Source organism: Schizosaccharomyces cryophilus (genome assembly GCF_000004155.1).
Source record: "Schizosaccharomyces cryophilus OY26 unplaced genomic scaffold supercont4.1, whole genome shotgun sequence".
Classification (NCBI taxonomy): Eukaryota; Fungi; Ascomycota; class Schizosaccharomycetes; order Schizosaccharomycetales; family Schizosaccharomycetaceae; genus Schizosaccharomyces; species Schizosaccharomyces cryophilus.
Window position 1 is genome coordinate 2,676,498 of NW_013185624.1, and position 13,692 is coordinate 2,690,189.

Below are 13,692 nucleotides of genomic sequence, written 5' to 3' on the forward strand. Positions count from 1 at the left end.
TGGGGAAAAACAATATTTTATATTGCAATGGGTGAAGAAAATGTACATAAAGATAGTATTTCCAAAGAGGTTTAAAAAGGAAGTATATTTGATTCACGTTATTAGTGAAAATAAGGAAAAAAAAAGATACATAAGCTACATAACTTTCATATGGCTTACCTAGTAAAGCGTAAATACACAATGAAGAAGAACAATAAGAAATGATTAACAGGCAAATTAAGAGATCTATTGGTTAAGATAATTATAAAAAAAAATCTTATGTTCCAGTTCGGTGATAACTTACTTGAACAAGGAACAAGGATATAATACAGAGGAATGCAAAACCAGTTTCACCAGTGCACACACTCTTTGATTCTTTCTGGGCCCCACTACCAAGCCACTAGTCGCATAAATGAGTACAATATAAAAGGCAGATATGGTAGGTCTGTCATCATTGAATGAAAATACCGGGAATAGCATTGTTGGTGGTAGAGGTCCGAAAATCTTCGGGGTTTCCTGTTGATTCCTTCTGCATGCGGCCCGCTCGCTCGCCAACCATATCGGGGTCAGTTATGCTTACCGTGTACTCCATCCCAAAATCTTTCGGTTTGTCCAAGAAGTTACGGACGTTAACGCACTATAACATCATGCCGCTGGGGATTTATCGTCACTGTCATGTGGATTATAAATTGGCCCTTAGCACCAAACGTACTAAATCCTCTCAGAAGCCTGCACGCTTAATGTCTATCACAGACAAATACAACTGCCATAATGTCCGAAACGATTAAGACCGTCAGCATCCCCAACATCGCGTGGAAAACCTCCGCCGACATTCATCTCCCACCTAATTTCGACGACAAGAAGAAGTACCCCGCCGTCGTTTCAGCCCACCCGATCGGCTCGTGCAAAGAGCAGACCTCAGGCAATGTCTACGGCAAGGCGATGGCTGAAGCCGGCTTCGTGGTTGTCGCATTCGACGCATCATTCCAAGGCGCCTCGGGTGGAAAGCCCCGATTCATTGAAAACCCTGAGTTCCGGGTCTCTGACTTCCGCTTCGTGGTCGATTACATCCAAACCCTGCCATATGTCGACCCAGAGCGTATCGGTGTGCTTGGTATCTGCGGCGGTGGCGCCTACGCTATCAATGCTACCATGACCGATTACCGTTTCAAGTGCTGCGTTGGCATCACGCCCGCTAACTTTGGCCGTCTCACTCGGGAGGCCTTCAGTGGGTTTGACCCCGCTGGTTCGCTCGAGAAGATGGCCGCCCAGCGTACTCTCGAAGCTCAGGGAGGCGATCGCTTTGTTATGAACTACCTTCCTCCGACTGTTGAAGACGCCAAGAAGATGACCTCGGACCCCGATATTGTTGAAGCGACTGACTATTACAAGACTGGCCGGGGCCAGGCGCCATGTGGAGCTACCAGCGCTCTTTTCTCGTTCAACAGCGCCGCCCTCACCTGGGATGCTTTCAACCATGCGGAGATTCTCATGACCCGCCCCTTATTGGCCGTTGTTGGCAGCGTTCCTGGTAGTTTTGGTTCCTTCCGTGATGCTCACGAAATTCACGCCCGCGCCGGTTCGAAGGAGAAGCGCCTCTTCGAGCTCCCCGGGGTGACGCACTACAAGCTTTACGATGACCCTAAGGCTGTTAAGGCCGCTCTTGATGAAGTCTTACCCTTCCTTAAGAAGCACCTCGGCGAGATCAGATAGATATAGCCGGATGCAAGTGGTTAATGACAAGGCTACTCTGTAAGTACCTGTCGACTTTTAAAATAGAATAATATAGTAATGCCCTGCAAGATCCGCCTACCTTTAGTCGCAAATGGATTACGTCTTGCCAACATATAGCATGACCACTAGTCTTCTTCGTTTGTCAATGTAGATGGGGTTCGACTAATGTGCAAATCAACTACCAGCATCCCCATCCGTTAGCTCGTACAATTTCCATTTGCATACCAGAAGCGTGTAACTTATGTTACCCTCATTGTCGATCCTTTTGGTAAGTAACTTCGGATCTGGTGGACACTACTCTGTAAACAGTTGAATGGCTTCGTTCATTGGGCTTTCTGATGAATACACCGTTTCTGTAATCCATGGTTAAAAACCGTTGGCTGGTCTCTTGGTAATTTAAGCTCCGTTTTTACCCGTTATACTGCACCCATATTATGTGACTAGTGGCTTGGTACTGAGGCCCAGAAACAATCAAAGAGTGCGCGCTGGTGAAACTGGTTTTGCACTCCTCTGTAGTATCAAAGAATAACTCCCTTTCAAACTTTGATCTTGGAAAAATTTCTGTCCATTTGAAACTTACTGTCACATATTGCCTTGTTCATGCAAGTTCTTCCGAAAGAAATAGGGTTGCGATTTTGATACTCGTTGCTTTGGAAACTTCCTCCTATATTACTTACTCCTGATAGCAAACTATATAGACTTTATCTAAGTAAAAGTAAACAAAGACAAAGTTGGCGAGTTGAAAATCACAGGATGATAAAAACCAAGATTCTTGGCTGATCTACGATTTCCTACTTGTCCATGTCAGCCAGTATTTCTAACTGGAAACGAAACAAATATCTACGTCATTGTCAATCCTCGTTTAATGACAATCCCTTACGGCAGAGATGGCAAAGAATTCTTATGGAACGCACCGCATCACCTAAAGTGCCTGCTATCCCAAGATACAGCGAGTAAGTTCAAGCGCCCATTCGACCTCGTTAATAAACACTCGATGAAAGGATGGCACATGAATTTTTTGGTTTCAGTGTTCGTTCATAATAGTAAATACCATTTTCTCACTGTTGGTGGTTCTTAGTAGAATAGTTTTTATTCTTTCTTGTTCCCATTTAGTACTCACTGCTCAAATTCGAGCCTGAAGAGAGATTTTGAAAAGCATATAAATGACAATCATTTTCAGGAGCGTCTATTTGTTGTTTTCTTTATTATTATAAAAAGCTTACTAATCCCATGAACTATTAGTTTTTCTCTTTTAGTGTCATCTTGTTTCAGGTCTATGGTTCGCATAAAAAAGAGTCATAAATTTGCTAGATTGGGCTGTTTCAGGTCAATCAACGTGTCAGAGAAATTATCTTTGCCAAATTTGTATTTTTAGAAAAATTCGCTAGAAAACATAATACTAGACCGGATAATTGTAAATAATCCGACGATGATCTTTTTTATTTACATGTCTCCTGATTACTGACCAGTTTCAAAGAAATAGTAATTTAAAAACTAAATAAACGTAACATAGATTTGTGGTTATAATTTAGTTTGATTCAAGTTATCAGTAACTTTCCTACAAGGGAATACTAGCGTTCAAAGAAACGCACTATTCTCCCTAATGTTCCTTTTTGTTTCTACTTTACAATTTAAAGAAAAGGATGGTATATTGATACCCGACCGACTGTCCACATTTCCCAGATGCGGCACCGGTCGGTGCAACATCTGCCCCGCCTAACCCAGATGACTCGATCGGTTAAACCGAGCAGACAGGATTAAAAAAACTATGATAGGAACGGTGATCAAGGTTTTTCCTGAAAGGGAAACTGAGATACTGTCTATGAAGTTTGCAACCAGTAAGTTCGCATAAGTCAATAAATGAGAAAACCTTTGATACAAACTTTCTTTATAGGTATAATCCGAAACAGATTAGTGAAAGGGGGTACTTGCATTTCTTTCACTTCTTTAACCCCGAATTATTTCAGTGGTTTGTTTGTAAACATTACCCCTATGTTTTTCCGAGACTTCTATTACCTTCTTGTTACTTCCTATAGAATGATACCTCGTTTTCTCTTACGATCCACGCTATTATCGTTACCTGTATATGATCATGGAGTTATCGTTTCCTTAAAAAAAGCTTTTTGAAGACGTACAACTAAAAAAATAGTGATATTAATTAATGTAACGAATTATGAAATTTGGTTTTTCATGAGTTCTTTCTTCTTGAATACGTTGCTTTCGATCAATCAGCAAAATGATTGGCCCTTTTGTCGCTCTTTTTCCAACGGATTGCGCGTGCTGACGTAAAGATGTACGGGCGCGGGAATTGTCGGAAATTAACGACGTAAGTATTATTACCAGAGCAACGGCAAGACATTGCAGAATGCAGGATGTGAAGGAATATATTCCGGGGTTTTGGTATTTGATCATACATTTATAAAAGTTGCGTACACGTTTTTTTACCTCTTCCTTCCACTACATCAAGCTCAAAACTTTACTATATCCAACTGCTCGGGTTCAAGTTTCTCTTTACCAAGCGCACCATCAAATCACAACGAGGATTTTATATTTTAAAATTTTGAACATCTCAACGTTAAAACTTTGAATACAGAAATTCCAAACAATAGTACCATATACATTGCAAAATGAGTGGAGACGCTGTGCATGGAATTTCCTGCTATTCTCTCGTTGCTAACTCGGAGACTGCATACGATGAGACCCTTACATTTTATCAAAAGCTTGGCTTCCAAAAGATGGCTTTCTTTGGTATCTCCGACACTCATAATGTTCGCGTTTGCAACAACTCTGTTCGTGAAGACTGGCTTCACGTTAGAGGCGATAGCGACGGTGAGTCTGCCACTTTGAAGCTTCGCTATGTTCCTGGCGAGTTCTCCCTTTCTCCTGTCTCCGAAGAAACTGAATGGCGCGGCCAAAAGAGCTCCATTGTATTTTACTATCCCAACTTGCCAGAATTGGTTAAGAAATTCTCTGCCGCATCTATTAAATTCCAATCTTTGCCTAATGAGAAGAAGCCCGACGAGATTTACGTGGAAGACCCTTTGGGCAACTTGGTTGGCTTTTCTGACCGCTATAACCCCTTCGCTCATGCTAACATGAAGAAGTCTGTTGAATCTGGCGTTCAATCCAACATGACCAGTGGCACTTCTACTCCTCTGGATTCCGTCAAGAAGGCTACTGAAAACGTCACTACAAAGGCCCCTGGTGTCAAGAAGAAGGTTGCCGTTATGACCAGTGGTGGTGATGCCCCCGGTATGAATGCTGCTGTTCGTGCCGTAGCTCGTTATGCCATTCACCGCGGCTGCGATGCTTTCGCCGTTTACGAAGGTTATGAAGGTCTTGTCCAAGGTGGTGACATGATCCGTCAATTACAATGGGCCGACGTCCGTGGCTGGCTCGCTGAAGGTGGTACCTTGATTGGTACTGCTCGTTGTATGTCTTTCCGTGAGCGTGCCGGTCGTCTTCGTGCCGCCAAGAACTTGATCTCTGCCGGTATTGATTCTCTTATTGTCTGTGGTGGTGATGGTTCCTTGACTGGTGCTGATCTTTTCCGCTCTGACTGGCCTGATTTGGTGCAAGAACTTGAGGATACTAAGGCCATCACTGTTGAGCAAGCCAATCTTTACCGTCATCTTACCATCGTTGGTTTGGTTGGTTCTATCGATAACGATATGTCCTCTACCGATGTCACCATTGGTGCCTTCTCCTCACTTCACCGTATCTGCGAAGCTGTCGACTCTATCTCTTCTACTGCCATTTCTCACTCCCGTGCTTTCGTTGTCGAGGTTATGGGTCGTCATTGCGGTTGGTTGGCTGTTTTGGCTGCTTTGGCTACTGGTGCTGACTTTGTCTTCGTCCCTGAGCGCCCTGCTCAAGTCGACAAGTGGCAGGATGAAATGTGCAATGCTTTGAGTGCCTTCCGTAAGCAAGGTAAGAGAAAGTCTATCATCATAGTCGCTGAAGGTGCTATCGATTCTGAACTCAACCACATTTCTGCCGAGGACATTAAGAAACTTTTGTCTGAACGCGTTCACCTAGACACTCGTGTTACCACCCTTGGTCACGTTCAACGTGGTGGTATCCCATGTGCTTACGACCGTATGCTTGCTACTCTTCAGGGTGTTGATGCCGTCGATGCTGTTCTTTCCTCTACCCCTGAAACTCCTTCTCCCTTGATTGCTATTAACGGTAACAAGATTAACCGTAAGCCCTTGATGGAGGCCGTTAAGTTGACTCACAAAGTTGCCGATGCCATCGAGAAGAAGGACTTCGCTACTGCTATGGACCTAAGAGACCCTGAATTCGCAGATTACTTACACACTTGGGAAGGCACTACTTTCATCCAGGATGTAAACAACTTCGTTGCTCCTGAAGAGAGAATGCGTGTTGGTATCGTTCATGTTGGTGCTCCCGCCGGAGGTATGAACTCTGCCACCCGAGCTGCTGTTCGTTACTGTTTGAACCGTGGTCACACCCCTCTTGCCATTGACAACGGTTTCTCTGGCTTCTTACGCCACGACTCTATCCATGAGCTTTCTTGGATTGATGTTGATGAATGGTGCATTCGCGGTGGTAGTGAAATTGGTACCAATCGTGATACCCCTGACCTTGATATGGGTCACTGTGCCTACAAATTCCAACAACATCAAATTGATGGTTTGATCATTGTTGGTGGTTTTGAAGCTTTCACTGCCCTCTCTCAATTAGAGCATGCCCGTGTCAATTACCCTTCTTTCCGTATCCCCATGGCTATAATTCCTGCCACCATCTCTAATAACGTTCCTGGTACTGAATTCTCTTTGGGTTGTGATACTTGCCTTAACTCAGTCATGGAGTATTGTGATACTATCAAGCAAAGTGCTAGTGCTAGCCGTCGCCGTGTCTTCGTTTGTGAGGTTCAAGGCGGTAAGTCTGGTTACGTTGCTACCGTTGGTGGTCTTATCACCGGTGCTTCTGCTATCTACACTCCTGAAGATGGTATCACTTTGGACATGTTGCGTGCTGATATTGACCATCTTAAGCAAACTTTCGCTATGGAAGCCGGTCGCAACCGTGCTGGCCAACTTATCCTTCGTAATGAATGTGCTTCTAAGGTCTACACCACTGATGTTATTGGTGACATAATTAGTGAAGAAGCTCATCACCGCTTCTCTGCTCGTACTGCTATTCCCGGTCACGTTCAACAGGGTGGTAACCCCACTCCTATGGACCGTGCTCGTGCTGCTCGTCTTGCTATGCGTACTATTCGTTTCTTCGAGAACTGTCGTGCTAATAATTTGGGAGCCGAGACAGGATCCGCTGCTGTCATCGGTATCCGTGGTACCGGTGTCACCTTCACTCCTGTTGCTGAAGTCGAGTCTAATGAAACTGAAATTGAGCAACGCCGTCCTAAGAACGCCTGGTGGCGTGGTATGCATGAGTTGGTCAACATTTTGGCCGGCAAGACTTTTTCTGCTTAAGTATAATTAAAAGTCATGGTTAGGAATGAACCACTTTGTTTATTTTGGTGCCTGAGCTATTTTAACATGCTGTCTACAATAGACTTTGTTTTACCTTGTTGGAAATCGGTATGATACTAGATTCACTAGGACAAAATATAATGGTTAATATATTTTTGAAAGTTGTAACAAAAGACTTCGTAGCCCATCAGTAGTTAAGGATAAAAGGTAAAAAACTTGAGATGTAAACTATTCTGTTTAGTAGTTCATATAGGGTATGTCCAGACCATTAAAAAAATTGATTATACCGATTAATTCCTAGCTAGTTTTTGGGTTTTTTTTTTGTATCTGTTTTATCACCTATCGAAGGTTTTCTTTTCAATGAACTAGCTCGTGGTTCTACAGTACTAGGTTTAGGTACATCTTCACCTTCAATGACTTCTATATCTATAATTTCCTTTTCTGAAGGCATGACTTCAGACACGTCTTCAACCTCCATAGTGTCAACCATTTCTTTTTCAGTGTCTGAAGCAGATTGCAACGGCTCAGGTTTAAGCGGGATAACTATAGCCTCGGAGGGTAACCGAAAGGGTGTGCAAGATGGATCTGTATGCTCCATAGTGATTATTTCGAGTAGAAGAGGGATGCGAGTTAGGCTTTGCGAATCCATTGTTTCTTCATTATCCGATCTTTCTTCACCCAAAATAGTAAGGATTGTATTTTTTTCACCACTTATTCCTAAATCTGCCAACGTCGAATTGGAGTTATCGTCAAAATCGACATCATAGATTAGATCTTCCTTTAAAACGCTAACTTCTTCGGAATAATGCAAGAAGTCTTGTAAAAAGCATTTGACAAGATCCTTTAAAAGCATACGATTCTGATCGACAGGCAACTTTAAATGCTTAAAAGCACATGTAGGGCAATATGGATTAGGTCCACATATCTTTTCTCCGTGAAAAACGCGATCAGCTCTTTTTGCCATAAAAACCTAAAGAGAAGTGTAAGTCAAAGGAATAAAAAAAAAAGTCTAATAAAATAAAAAACTTACGTTCTTTAATTCATCGCTATTGTGTTGATATACTTTAAGTGCTTCAGTAACACAAAGTCCGGCAATAACTGCGTTTGTAGTAGCAATTGCAGGGATAATGTTGCCAGCCATTTGTTTGATATCAAACTCTGAATTTTGCTCAATGCCGAAAGAATATGCTCTTAGATTTGCAGAAGCAGCGACAAAATCCATGGTGTCTTTGTCATCTTTATCGAAGGATAACCCTTCAGAACCAGAGTGCTTAAGCCTCTTTGAAAGACGTTGAATACTAGATTTCAAGACAGAAAAGTTTTCCTCCAAAGTCCAAACTTTTTGCTCATCCAACCAAGGAGAACTTAAATGACTCGCTTTCTGACCTAATTCATTGATATCTAAAACTGTTGGAGGTGTACGATACGTCCACATATCAGGTACGGCTCTAAGTCGAGCAATGTCTTTAAAATAGATTTTTTCGAAAATCTTATCAAAAGCGTTCGAGTCAGTCACGAGAGATTTTCTAAGCTCAGCGAGCTCTCTTGTTTCACGAGCGAGCTCTTCTACCTCTTTCTTCTGTGCTTCATTTTGAGCAACGTTCTGTATTCTATCATCATTTCCCTCGTCATCACCGAACAACTGAGGAAAAAAATAGCTTTTGGCCCATACAATACAGTGAATTGTTTGACTCGGTGTACTTCGAATTGTACAGACTGGATACACCTTTGGTTGTTCTTTAGGATTGCAATCGTAACATTCCGTCTTTCCATGAACTATGACTTGAACCTGACCAAGAAATCCTGTAGTACCACTTTCCACAAGGGGAACTTCAGCGAGGAGACATAATTTATTAACGTGACGCCGGGCATCCAAGTTGTCTAGCGCGTTAAAAACAATTCCAAATTGGCGAAACCAACGAACATTGAATTGAGGCTCCTTGATATTCGCTTGTATTGCCTCTATTTTCACGTTCGGGTTGAAGGACTGAGCTGTCTTCATAGCTACTATTGCCTTGGATTGCTTGACATGATGTTTCCGAAATAAAAACTGCCGATTTAAATTTGAAAGATCTATAGTATCTAAATCAATAATACATATTTCTTTCACATTCGACATCAACAAATTTTTTAGTAACTCACAGCCTATACCGCCTGCACCGACAAGTAAAACCTACGAAATCTATTAGCTTATCCTCCATAATCATTTTCTCAATACCTTGCTGTCTTGGAACCTTTTTAAGGCTTCACCAAAGCTTACTTTATTAGAGATCTCGCTCATAATAATCGTCAACGTGCTAGCAGATAACTATAAAAGTAATGTCTAAATGAAGTAAATTTCTTGAGAATGATATAATAAATTTTTATAAAGGTCTGTTAAATATTCTTAAATCGACGCTTTTCGTATTGTTTACACGTTAGTAGTGGTATTCTCCATTTGACAAGCACGACAAACCAGCGTAGCTTGCAGCATGTGCTACCTTGGTAAACAAAAAATTCTCTCCCAAACATCCTAATGTACCTGTTATTTATTATACAACTATGATTTTTAAGAATTGAACATCATACGAAGTGTGTGAAGCATCACTTATCGGTCAAAAAAAACCACTTTTTAACCTGAATTTTATCCACCTGGCTAAGCTTCTACTTATAGAAGGGCATTTTCTTAGAGTTTTTTTTCTGTGATATTGGATTTTGAGGATGAAGGTTTTTTCGATAATATAATAAGTGTCCCCAGTAGCTTGAATTTCAAACTACAACACTGTGCTTCACCATCAACGAATATCAAAAATGAACTCTTTATTAGAAACAATAAAGACAAATCCTCAGGTAAGACTAGTTTACTTTATGCTATCTGTTGCTTACTCGGAAAGGTGAAATCGATAGCAATTACGGGTGCTTTGATGTCACTCACAAAAGTCATAGACTTTTCAAAGCCTTACTTACTATTGCCTTTACGCATCTCTTATGCGGTCGTAACGTTAATCCAAGTGGGTTTGTTCTTTTATACCAAAACCATAATTCAGAAAAAGAATGGTATGCTAATAGTTCCTTTGGGTTCAGGTTCAGTGTAGATGAACTGAAACCCGCTAGGTTATTTTGTCTTCTAACGGATGTTTCTACATAGACCTAACTGTCCTGAAATATGTTGAACCCGCTAGTCCTATTTCAGGACGCGAGCATGCCAAATTTGTTGCAACGACCATTCGTGAATACGATTTAAATAAGCTTTTAGCTAGTTTTAAACAAATGCTTATAACCATCTGCACGACCATGTTTATGCATTTATATATGGGATACGCTCCTCCCTTACTGTTTCAGCTTGTCTCGGCTATCCGCGGCTTCCTTGACGAAAACGAAATGAAAATTCATTTACTCAACAAACCTGCCACTGATGATCTTAAGCGTCCTTTTAAGTCTGGAGGATTATTAGCAAGTTATGGACAAGTTTTGACTGATAAACGAAGCGTTGAGGAGGCCGAGCTGACAAAATTGAAGCCCAACTAATAATTTCGTCTGTTTAATTCGATTGTCAAAGTTTATTGAATCTAATTCTCTTTGCTACTAGACACCTTCTTCCCTTTTCCTTATTGAGATAAAAACTATTTTATACCTTGATATTATTCCTTCCTTTATTTACATATCTCATAATATCTGTCTATTAGAATAAATCTCAAAATTTATGTCTGCGTTATCGTAATCTTTTTTCGTTTCTAGTATCCACAGGTGCAGAAACGTCCTTGAATTCTTCTTCACGTTGTTTCCTTAAAGCTTCCGTCCTACTTATATTATCGTTTTTTGCAATGAGAGTATGAGCAAACCAGTTCCCATTTTCTTCATTCGAGGCGTTAGTTTCTCCAAGGCGATCGAAACATGAATAGCAACCTGAAACATTATGTAAACTGCATGGCTCCTCTACGTTTATTTCTTGGGTATCTTCAGCGTTGTCTTGAGTGTCAACGCTTTTTATCTTTGCTTGAAAATTTGACAGCATTGAAAGGGTAACATCTTCATTTGCTTCTAACTTTTTACGTTTCCCTGATAATACCTTCTTTGAGCTTTTATATTTCTCAAGCTCCTCTTCCAGAGTATTTCTTTTCTTTTGATTTTTATCTGGCTTTTTCATGGAAACAGGCGAGCTACCCATGGAATTAATCTCGGTTTTCAAAGCCGAAATTTCTTTTTGCAAATTTGATTTGGATGAATCAGAAGTACCAAAAGAGGAAGGGCCAACAGGCTTTTCAGCAGGTATCTCGGACTTTACCTCAGCTGGTTTCTTTTGTAGAGGAGGCATAGAAGAAGCTATTGAGTCGGCATTATACGGCAAAGACTGAGGAGGTTTATCTTCTAAATCTTTTTGTTTCTTTTGATCAACTAATGGGTTTTTACGAAGAGGCTTCTTAGGAATTGGCATATCGAGCTCGTCTCCGAAACTTAAAACAGCTTTGTTGCGTACACCCTTTTTTAATAATTCAGATTTGTCCTTTTTCTTTTCTTCTAAGGCATATTGTTTGGCTAGCCGTTCACGGTCTTCTTTCGTACTACGAGGCTTCAGGTCCGTAAAATAGGAATCTATAATTTCAGTGGACATAATTTTTGGAGGGTAAACAGGCCGTTCATCGGCATCAAGTTCCAGTTCAGAAATTCGAACTACGTTATAAATTGTTTCACCGACAACTCTTCCAAAGAGTGTTTGCTTTCCGTTTAATTCTGGCGTTGGACCTAATGTAATGAAGAATTGAGACTGGTTACCTTCACCTTCGGTACTGGCCATTCCTAACAAACCACGTCTCATGAATCGTAATCTAGGATGTGTCTCGATGGGAAACGGGTCTTCATATATGGATTGACCCCCCATTCCCGTGCCGGTTGGGTCTCCTCCTTGGATCAAAAAGTCTGGAACAACGCGATGAAAAATAGTATTATCGTAGTACCTGAATAGCATTTATGTTAGAAACCTTATCTCATGAGACTATATTTATGTCTTACCCTTCCATGCACAACTGTAAGAAATTTCTGCAAGCTTTTGGTACCTCTTTGCACCATAACTCCAACTGAATATCACCACGAGTGGTTTTCAAAACTGCCCTTCCCCTAGGTTGTGTTAGCTGGATCTGGAAACCAAAGAAAAAATAAAAATAAATAACAAATAACAGGGATTGTGAGAAATGAGAAAAAAAACTAAAAACTTACGTAGCGAATGGTTCCAAATTAGTTAACGTCTATATGCAGCGTTAGAAAGAGTTTCTAATGTTTTTCAACATACGGCCATTGCCTTCCAATGTCTTTCGTTTTTCCAGCTTTTCGTATAGATGGAGAACCACGTATATACAAATTAAGTTACTATGAAAGATAGCAATAACGGTGTTGATGGCTCAAGATAAATTGTTTACTCTCTTTATAATTGAACCCCAATTTACTTGCAATGTAATACTGGGAAAGTCACAATGAACAACATATAACCCGAATTCAACCGTCTCTGCGTATATTTTGGAGAATAGCTATGAGGGCAATAATATTATATCGCTTTTGTATAGTGTTATATGATTGTATGATATAAAAGAAGGAAAGAACTTGACCATACGAGGATATGTTTATTAAGCGAATAAGCATAATTGACTTCAGAAATTGCCAAACAATAAGAAAGCAAGTTTTTTGTCTGCAAAACAAAGGATCGTGACTCCAAACGATTGAAGCTGACTCTATGTCTCTTACAGAAGAAGATTTGCAGAAATTTCATGATGAGCATTTCGGAAATGTAGCTATACAATGCTGGGAAAACGCGTTTCTTCAATCTCAAGACGACTTTGACCTGGCATCTCCAAGGAAGCCAGGCTCGAAATCCTCTACTATAGAAAGATATCCAGATGGAGTCATTCGAACGCTGACCGACGAACAAGTAGCATACTTTCGTGAATCTGAAATACGAGAAATTAAATGGAAAAAGGAAAAAGAACAATTTATACAAGAGAAAGAAACAGCCGCAAAGGCATTTGAACAAGCGAATGTAGCAGCGTCCTTACCAGAGAGTCAACCTAACGTACCAATGTCTCTGCAACAACCCTTGTCAATAGACTCGTACCGAAGATTGTATGGATATTCGTATCATGATGTACTTGAATTAGAACAGATTCTTGATAATTCGTTTCAGAAGTTTACAGCCGTCTCTACAAAGTATTGGCCTTCTATCCCTATCCGTAGCTAAAAGAACCATGAAATTTATATTTATATACATACAACTACAATATAATTACGAAGCAAAAGAAATTAATTCATTCGTGTTTTCCTTACTTGCTATAGTTATAGTAATAGTTAGGTTGATTTTTCCTTGCCTTATTCTTAAACAATTACCCATACTCAAGCACTTTCCTTTCCTGTCTTGGTGAACCTCCGGTGAATTCAGACTTCCATGTTCACCGACTACTCCGAGTTTTGCGGAATTGTCGGTACGCTTACCGGTTGAAGGTTGTAACTTTCGGTTAACTTCGGTGAACTAAAAGGCAAATCAGCGTTGGCTTTT

At 40.7% G+C, this 13,692-nt stretch overlaps 6 protein-coding genes across 6 annotated transcripts; 4 read left to right on the forward strand and 2 right to left on the reverse strand.

Annotated features, from left to right (window-relative positions):
* Nucleotides 1-2: 2 nt before the first annotated feature.
* SPOG_04134 (uncharacterized protein) lies at nucleotides 3-3,219 on the forward strand. Its single transcript, XM_013166396.1, has one exon. It carries the CDS (start codon nucleotides 751-753, stop codon nucleotides 1,690-1,692), a length of 942 nt encoding a protein of 313 aa, XP_013021850.1. The 5' UTR covers nucleotides 3-750; the 3' UTR covers nucleotides 1,693-3,219.
* Nucleotides 3,220-4,031: 812 nt separating this feature from the next.
* On the forward strand, nucleotides 4,032-7,378 carry SPOG_04135 (6-phosphofructokinase). Its single transcript, XM_013166397.1, has one exon. The coding sequence runs from the start codon at nucleotides 4,341-4,343 to the stop codon at nucleotides 7,170-7,172; it is 2,832 nt and encodes a 943-aa protein (XP_013021851.1). The 5' UTR covers nucleotides 4,032-4,340; the 3' UTR covers nucleotides 7,173-7,378.
* On the reverse strand, nucleotides 7,192-9,647 carry SPOG_04136 (SUMO E1-like activator enzyme Fub2). Its single transcript, XM_013166398.1, has 3 exons — nucleotides 9,391-9,647; nucleotides 8,203-9,345; nucleotides 7,192-8,142 (listed from the first exon to the last, which is right to left on the reverse strand). Exons 1-3 carry the CDS (start codon nucleotides 9,451-9,453, stop codon nucleotides 7,474-7,476), a joined length of 1,875 nt encoding a protein of 624 aa, XP_013021852.1. The 5' UTR covers nucleotides 9,454-9,647; the 3' UTR covers nucleotides 7,192-7,473.
* A 239-nt stretch (nucleotides 9,648-9,886) lies between these two features.
* Nucleotides 9,887-12,181, forward strand: SPOG_04137 (pho88 family protein). Its single transcript, XM_013166399.1, has 3 exons — nucleotides 9,887-10,001; nucleotides 10,046-10,208; nucleotides 10,300-12,181. Exons 1-3 carry the CDS (start codon nucleotides 9,963-9,965, stop codon nucleotides 10,677-10,679), a joined length of 582 nt encoding a protein of 193 aa, XP_013021853.1. The 5' UTR covers nucleotides 9,887-9,962; the 3' UTR covers nucleotides 10,680-12,181.
* On the reverse strand, nucleotides 10,739-12,727 carry SPOG_04138 (cyclophilin family peptidyl-prolyl cis-trans isomerase Cyp7). Its single transcript, XM_013166400.1, has 4 exons — nucleotides 12,439-12,727; nucleotides 12,366-12,394; nucleotides 12,162-12,266; nucleotides 10,739-12,106 (listed from the first exon to the last, which is right to left on the reverse strand). The coding sequence occupies exons 1-4, from the start codon at nucleotides 12,442-12,444 to the stop codon at nucleotides 10,864-10,866; spliced, it is 1,383 nt and encodes a 460-aa protein (XP_013021854.1). The 5' UTR covers nucleotides 12,445-12,727; the 3' UTR covers nucleotides 10,739-10,863.
* Nucleotides 12,728-12,772: 45 nt separating this feature from the next.
* Nucleotides 12,773-13,535, forward strand: SPOG_04139 (uncharacterized protein). The gene has a single exon (XM_013166401.1). The coding sequence runs from the start codon at nucleotides 12,877-12,879 to the stop codon at nucleotides 13,375-13,377; it is 501 nt and encodes a 166-aa protein (XP_013021855.1). The 5' UTR covers nucleotides 12,773-12,876; the 3' UTR covers nucleotides 13,378-13,535.
* The last annotated feature ends 157 nt before the right edge of the window (nucleotides 13,536-13,692 follow it).

What these genes read in the sequence shown, in the direction of transcription:
- SPOG_04134 (XM_013166396.1), top strand. Translation starts at nt 751, where the DNA reads ATGTCCGAAACGATTAAGACCGTCAGCATCCCCAACATCGCGTGGAAA.
- SPOG_04135 (XM_013166397.1), top strand. Translation starts at nt 4,341, where the DNA reads ATGAGTGGAGACGCTGTGCATGGAATTTCCTGCTATTCTCTCGTTGCT.
- SPOG_04136 (XM_013166398.1), bottom strand. Translation starts at nt 9,453, where the DNA reads ATGAGCGAGATCTCTAATAAAGTAAGCTTTGGTGAAGCCTTAAAAAGG. An exon ending in AAAGGTTCCAAGACAGCAAG is followed by an intron (nt 9,346 to 9,390) that starts GTATTGAGAAAA and finishes TAGATTTCGTAG; the next exon opens with GTTTTACTTGTCGGTGCAGG. An exon ending in ATAGCGATGAATTAAAGAAC is followed by an intron (nt 8,143 to 8,202) that starts GTAAGTTTTTTA and finishes ACTTCTCTTTAG; the next exon opens with GTTTTTATGGCAAAAAGAGC.
- SPOG_04137 (XM_013166399.1), top strand. Translation starts at nt 9,963, where the DNA reads ATGAACTCTTTATTAGAAACAATAAAGACAAATCCTCAG. An exon ending in CAATAAAGACAAATCCTCAG is followed by an intron (nt 10,002 to 10,045) that starts GTAAGACTAGTT and finishes TTACTCGGAAAG; the next exon opens with GTGAAATCGATAGCAATTAC. An exon ending in CATAATTCAGAAAAAGAATG is followed by an intron (nt 10,209 to 10,299) that starts GTATGCTAATAG and finishes GTTTCTACATAG; the next exon opens with ACCTAACTGTCCTGAAATAT.
- SPOG_04138 (XM_013166400.1), bottom strand. An exon ending in AATTTGGAACCATTCGCTAC is followed by an intron (nt 12,267 to 12,365) that starts GTAAGTTTTTAG and finishes AACACAACCTAG; the next exon opens with GGGAAGGGCAGTTTTGAAAA. An exon ending in TTACAGTTGTGCATGGAAGG is followed by an intron (nt 12,107 to 12,161) that starts GTAAGACATAAA and finishes AATGCTATTCAG; the next exon opens with GTACTACGATAATACTATTT.
- SPOG_04139 (XM_013166401.1), top strand. Translation starts at nt 12,877, where the DNA reads ATGTCTCTTACAGAAGAAGATTTGCAGAAATTTCATGATGAGCATTTC.